The following is a 7,082-nucleotide window of genomic DNA, read 5'->3' on the forward strand; positions in this document are numbered from 1 at the left end:
GCAGGAGCACAAAGGGATGTGGAGCTCTGCTCTCAGCATGGTTCTGCACTGGCTCCTAGCATTTCACACTTGCCACTCAAAGCAAGTTGTTTCACTTTCTCCTGAAATGTGTCCGGCCTAGGGGGACAGCACAAAGTAGCTGTGACTTTTCTGGGCAGAAAGCGCCGGGCGCCTGCAGCCATCCCAGCTTCTAGAGTGGAGGCTGGCAGATTGGAGGTGCCTGAGTGTGCCAGGAATACCAGCTCCTCTCTCCTGCAAGGGTGGCCATCTGTCCTGCTCTCCCAGCTCTGCCCTGGCACCACACTGTGACCTTTGGCAGCCTCCTGCTTCAGCCTTCTCATTTATGCAACGGGGGCTTGCAGGGTTTCCTCCACCTCCCAGGCCTGCTACAAAGCTCTGAGACACAAGGTGCTGGAGAGGTCTAAAAATATCATGGCTGCTAAAATTTGGAGAGAATTTGGATCAGAAAAGCCAGTGAGAAGCATCTGGAATTTATACCAGATCCAGCAAGGTGCATTCATTTCCAGTTAGGCTTTGTCATCTGGGTGGCAATGAGTCAACAAGAGGAGAACTTCTGTTTCCCGTGTGCTCTAGCAAGACACTGCATTATTGTTTGTAATACAAGTAGGTGCTGGATAATATTCCAAATAGCACTGCTCTGTACTTTTGTGCCTCTGACAATGGTGCTAAGTGCATAAATATTGCAGTTCTGCATTGAAAGATGATTCTGCTTAAGAGAAAATTTAGATGGGTTGAATTTTGGTAATATCCTGACAAGAGACATGTTTTTAAATCCTCTATAAAAAGAAAAAGACACAGGACTAAGGCTCTGAAGCAGACATCTTGGCTCTCTTCCCCACAGGCATTGCAATGCCAAGGGCCCTAAGAAACCCAGCCTTTCTCCTGACTGATCCCAAAGCTCCCTGGGCTGTGAAGAAAAACTGTCAAAACAAAACCATCTCTTCAAAACGTTTCAACTTTGACAAATAAACAAATGCTAATGGAAAAAAAAACTCACAAAAAAACCAAAAAAACAAAAAAACCCACGAAAAACAACAAAAAACACAAACAGCAAAAAACCCCAAACCAAACCCTCCTAAATTTTTTCTCAACCATGCTAGTAAACACTGAAGTGCTCCAGCTAAGCAAACAGGAAAGCATGCCCGCTGTCTAAGTGTGCAACCTGGCAGTGGCAAAATAAAGACCAGATTAAAGGTGTGTTGGACCGTAGCAACCAAGAGAGGTCTGGGTCTCTAAATAACACCATGTAATGAAACACATAAAGATAGTTCCTCTTTGTGAGCCAAACCCTGTTGTGCCATGCAGGTGATCCAGGCTGATGTTGTGGTGAAGCCATCCAGGAGAGCAAGTGGAGCCTGCTGTTGGCCAAAACAAATAAATAATGACTCTGTTCCCTCCTTTTGATTGGCAAGAACATCACTGGTATTCCAGTGCCTCCCCGAGTGCCAAAATTAGCCCTGGGATAATTGTGGCTGTGTGAGTGCTGCGCAGGTACCGCTCCACCCCTGAGGTGTTATTCCAGCCCCGTTGCTGGGATACCATTACATTCTGCTAGCAATGATACTGCCAGGAGGGGGTGTGGGCAAAACTGGAAATATCTTCCCCACCCACCCTTCGTGTTCTGTGTGATGGCAATTACTGTTCCCTCTTTCTAGGCTGTGGAGAAGGCAGCTCTCCCCGGGCACTGCCCACCCTCCATCCCTCCCTCCCTGCAGGACTGGGAACTCCAACTGTGGCCCCTTGGCCAGTCTGCAGCCCATCAGTACAGCTCCAGTCGTGTCCCAAGTCACCTGCAATGATTCACCTTCCTCCGTGGCTAAAACACCCACGTGTGGCATCTCAGCCCATTCCCCAGGCATTTTGCAGCCACATCTCCATCCAGGTGTGCAGGGATTAACAGCATCATTTTCTCTGCCTGATCTATATTTCTCCTTTTCCCATTTTGTTGTTTGCTTTGGGATTCATATTTGAGGAGCTATGACTCACTATACTCATGTTCCTACTGCTTAAAATTAAAATAGGAAAGCTTCTCCCTCTACACCCTCCACCTCCCAGTCTTCTAATATGTTGCCTTCTGAAGCCATGCAACACCTTATAAATGTTTCACCAGTAGGGAGCTGATAGAGAATTCCCATCTGTCACATTAACACAGACTGCTTGGAAATAATTTAAAAAATTAAGATACTGTATGGAGGGAGGGAGTGGACAAGGACCTGCCTACGTGACTGGGAAAAGGAGAGATAACAGGAAACTGTGAGGTACTACTACCCTGGGCTTGAGCACCCAGGCCCACCTTGAAACTTGCTTCAGCTGCTTTTACAGAGGATGAGCAACCACCACGCTCTGCCTGCACTGTTGGTGATTAGCACATCTATGACTGTGGCCTTTGCCCTCTTCCTCTGGACCCTTAAAAACGGAGACACTTTTGTTAGAAGTGAAAAATGTGGTGCCTAACAGTCACCAGAGCTTAAATAGGAATGCTTGAAAACTAGCTCTGCCTACATTCTCAAAGTGGGGGAGGATTCTGTATCTTAACAGTAAGTTTTTTGTACAGTAGGTTTGTGTTTGGCTCCTTTGAGGCAAACTGCTGTGCCACCAGAACCATTGCTTTGGGCGTGGCTGTGGTGGGATCTCAGCCTCAGGTGTGGCTGCTCCATGTGAAGCAGTGAGCTCGGATCTCACCCAGCCAGCACTGAAAATGGTCACTCAGGGAGGAGAAGTGGAACAGCTGAGGTGTGTGCGTGCTCAGGTAATTAAACTTTTCTGTTGGCAAGGCTTTGTGGCTACGCCTCTGCTGCTACCCAGAATAAAGACTGGTTCTTAGCCCTGAGTTCTCCTCAGAGCGCACTCCACTCCAGCCCAGTTTGTCTCAGAAGGAGCTACTTGGCATAGTCCAAAACAAAGATGGGGCCACCTGATGAGTGAACAGTGTGAATGACTGAGGCTATTTCCCACCCTTGCTCTCCTCCCCTGTGTCATTCAGCAGTGTATATTTGTGCTTGCCAGTTCAGTCTGACCTGTGGGCTGTCCTGAGCAGGAGCCTTTGGTGACCTGTAATCATTTTATGGGCTCACAGCATTGCATGGATGAATCTACATCACAGAGCATTGCATTCAAGATGTAAGCCAGAGACAGGAAAAGATAGTAATTCATGCAGGGGAAAAAAAAGAAAACAAAGCAAAATTAAAAAATAAAACCCTACAAACCACTTTTTTCCTTAGTAGGATTGCTTTAATTCTGAGACGTAAGCCAAGATAGCACATCTGTATTTCACAGTAACACTGAGTAGGAGTGTGAAGTGTTATCCAGTGGCTTTCCAGGAACTTGCTTCACTCTGCCTCATTCCCTGTGTCTCATGCAGCAGCTCTGTCATCAGCAGCTTTAGCCCATGCCCACGTCACACAGCCCGTGACACACAGCTCTCCCTGGAGCTGAACACTTTGTCACAAGCCAGCCCCAGTGCAGCCCCACTCCGTGGACAGAATTGGGTGGCTCGAGCCTGGATCCTGATCTCATTTCCACCTGTCACACAAATGTTCCATCTCTCTGGGCCCTCGCTCTAAGCTGTCAGTTTGTCTCCTGCAAAGCAGTGATAAGCTTACAATAGAACTCCAGATTTTCTAAAGAGCTCAGCCTCCCACTCTGACAGCCAGACTTCACAAGGAAACCACCTCCCCTTCAGGCACCAAAATGTTCATAGGTAGAGGAGACGTTTAGCACACTGAGTCCTCAACTTCTGACACAATCTGGGCAGCAGGCACTGCTGCTAGGGTTGTTGGAAACTTTGAGAAATTTGCGCCTTCTTTAAGAAACCAAAAGAGAACTCAGTTTTTCGGAAAATCTGGCTCCAATTTAGGTGTTGAGCATTCAAAAATTTGAGTCTGAGCTCTCTGAAAAATCTGGCATCTAACAAAGGAGTGCTGTGAGGATAAATTAATTAATGTGACATCCTGGGGTAACGGTGTTGACAGGCCTGCTAAACTTTGTAAAGAAGTGAGGAAGAGTTGCATGTGTTGAAATTTCAGGGAAAATACCTAGTATGTGGGAAATTATGACCTAGTGTGGATCTGCCACAACACGAGGAAAACCACAGTAAGTTCTCCCGTAGCTGAATTCTGCCACTGGCAGAATGGATGCTGTTGCCAGTGACAGATATGATACTACTGGCACACAATTTTAGAAGCTGTAAAACATTGAAATGCAGGCTTTTAGTGAAGCAGAAAAACACAGTATAGCTTTAGTCCTGGCTTCCTAACCAAGCGGTGCAAAGAGTGTTTGAAAGCTGTTGCTGTGTTGCTATTAGTTTCAACCAGAAAATTTGTTGTCAGGTGGACTTAAATTTTCCAGATGACAGTAACATCCCTGCAGGAAATGAGGAGGAGATGAAGCAATGTCTTTGAAACTGCTGAGTTTTGTAAAGGAATTATGCAAACCTGATCACTGTGTGTCTTCCTTTGTAACTGTATGAAAGGAAAACAAATGCAGCTAGGAGATGCCTGTTGGGGTGCATGTTCACTGGTGTAAGACCTGCTTTGTGAAAAGTGTTTGTGACTGTCAAGGGACTTCACTGTTCCTCTCAGGGACAGCCAGATAACTCTGGCTTGGAGGAGAAATAGAAAGGGCCTTGCTTCTCCTGTAGTTCTTTCACTTCTGATAGCTTCTCAAACAGAGCTGGAGAGCAAGGCTGCATCTGGCACATCCCCACTGCTGGGGCAGCCACACCTCCAGCAGGAGAGCAACATTTATCTCATAGCTTCATGCTCCAAGGACCTTCCATCTCAGTTTGGTAGTGAGCTCAGCAGCCACGAAGACAGAATTCTAATGAGTTCAACAGAGCTACTCTATTTCCAATCAGCAGAGAGAGCAGTCAAGTAAATAACCTTTTTGCAGATGCACTAATTATTTGTTCACACATATATGCATGGACAGCACAGTATTCCAAGGGCAGTGGAAACAAGCAACTTTGATACTTTGTTAGCTATCTTGCCTCTCTTCTCAACATTTCTTTCATAAGATTTCTCTTTTGCCCTTGGGATACTTAACTCCCTTGCCTGTTTCTGCCAGTTAAAAAAAAAAAAAAAAAAATATATATATATATATATATATATATATTTTTTTTTTTTTTTTTAAGAGGTGGGAAAATTAAATGGTTTCTGGAATGTGTCAGCAACAAGTAGAATCTCTTGGGACCTCCTTTGACACACAGGAACAATAAGTTTGAGAGGAAATTGGTTTCCCCACAGCTGATGCTTTTCCTGGACTGGTTTACCCCACTCCCACAGTGTTGAACTATTGAATGCTCAATTAGTATTCCCCAAAGTGTCAAATGAATTGAACCAACTCCAGAAATTCTTCACTGCAGTCGATGTATCATTTTTCAGGCTCTGAGAAAAGGACCTACTGTTTCACTCAGTGCAGCAAACAAGTTCTCCCCTTCTCAACCCTGTGCTGTTTTTGCTTTTTTAAAACGTGGTTCAAGGACACCTGCAAAAATAAATAGGAATTGCAAGTTATTGCCTCCAGAATGTGTGCAGTACTTCAGCAAGCTAGTTTATAAATAGATAGGCAGATGGTTATAATGACTATAGTATCTTGAAGTATTTTGGTTTGGTTTTGTTTTGCTTTGGGCAGTTGCTATAATACCCTGTGTGATTCTGACAACAGTAATGGATTCCCAAAGTGCAGATGGCCAGCTCCATTTTGAGTTACAGGCCAAATATCATGCTGCCAAGCCCAAGAACTCAGAAATCATAACCTATATTTCATCTCAAATGAAGGGATTTCTTCACAAGCTGATGGAACTCACCTTGTAACTTAAAAAAATAGCATTGATTGTATTTCGTATTTATATCTTTGAGTCTTTTTAATGTGTTTGGTTACATTTTCATCTCATCTTTATATCCAAGAGTCATAAATTTCTTGCTTAGTAATAAAAACAGGGATCATAGTGGGACTCCAAGTTTCAAAGCAAAAGCTTTCACTAGAATAGAAAAAATATCAGAAGTTAGAAATTAACTTTTTAGGCTCAAGCGGGGGGGGTCCAAGGATAACTGGTTCTGGATCAGCCTGGTGCACATTTCCAGAAAGTTTCATCTCAGCTTGAGTCACTCACTAAGGCACTCAGTGTTATAGACTGCCAATCTTATTTGCATTAACTTTGTTAGGCTTGCTTACTATAGTCAGCTTGACCCAGGCTTTGCTAGGGATGTTGGCCAGGCTTGTTTTTGTGGTCAGAAGCAGCAGATACATAAAAATGAGATACAGCTATGCTGGGTGCTGGACATGACTGAGTGCATCATGGACCAAGATGCTCAGAAGAATGAAAAAGCAGAAGTTGTCTAAACTTAAAACCTCAAATCACAGCTGAATTTTAACCTGAAGTACACTAAAGAAATTTGCAACAATTTTTCCATTTATTCTGAAGCAAGCTTTGCAGTGAGATCAGGGATTGTTTTTTGAGAATTGAAACACTCAGCCTTGAGTAAATAATAAGGAGCCAGTCTTCCCAGTTCAGTCAGGAACTGCTTATGAGAAAACTGCACGCTCAGGAAAGTATCAAAGAGGATTTTCTTGGAAAGTGATTCAGGAGAAAAACTGGCCAGAGAAGAGAGAGGGACAGAGAGACAATGGCTCAATATGCAAATACCCTCTGTTAATCCCCGAGCTTGACAGACATGGGGCAGCATAATGACTAATAATTTTCTTGATGGGTTGGAAAATATGATATGATGCTGGGATGAACAAGAAGTGTTTGGAGAATGGAATAAGAATTCAAAATTATCCTGGTGATTTGGAGAAGTGGTGTCAGATGACTTTTCTTTCAAGAAAAATATTCTTTCACTTCTATTTAGAAATATTCTTTGACTTTTATTTAGCAAAAGGTTGTGATACAACATTAACTAGTGGAAATTGTGGCAATCAGGCAGAAGATATTAATGGCATGAGCACAGCCTGGGGGTTGTCTGTCTGAGAATCACTTTGTCCAGCAAGGACTTGAGGGTTATAATGAATCAGAAGCTGTGACCATGAGTCAAATCAGCCTGTGGCAAATAGGGAAAATA

At 43.9% G+C, this 7,082-nt stretch overlaps 2 protein-coding genes across 2 annotated transcripts in view; one reads left to right on the forward strand and one right to left on the reverse strand.

Annotated features, from left to right (window-relative positions):
- The window catches only part of RERG (RAS like estrogen regulated growth inhibitor), an 88,873-nt gene that overhangs the window by 27,693 nt on the left and 54,098 nt on the right, over positions 1–7,082 (forward strand). The gene's annotated exons all lie outside the window — the stretch shown is intronic.
- The window catches only part of CALD1 (caldesmon 1), a 311,531-nt gene continuing 308,019 nt past the window's right edge, over positions 3,571–7,082 (reverse strand). Inside the window, exon 15 of the mRNA XM_068191946.1 lies at positions 3,571–4,136. Coding sequence (XP_068048047.1) covers positions 4,071–4,136 — 66 coding nt within the window. The 3' untranslated portion in view covers positions 3,571–4,070. The remainder of the gene's footprint in view (positions 4,137–7,082) is intronic.

Source organism: Anomalospiza imberbis, chromosome 5, assembly GCF_031753505.1.
Source record: "Anomalospiza imberbis isolate Cuckoo-Finch-1a 21T00152 chromosome 5, ASM3175350v1, whole genome shotgun sequence".
Taxonomy (NCBI): domain Eukaryota; kingdom Metazoa; phylum Chordata; class Aves; order Passeriformes; family Viduidae; genus Anomalospiza; species Anomalospiza imberbis.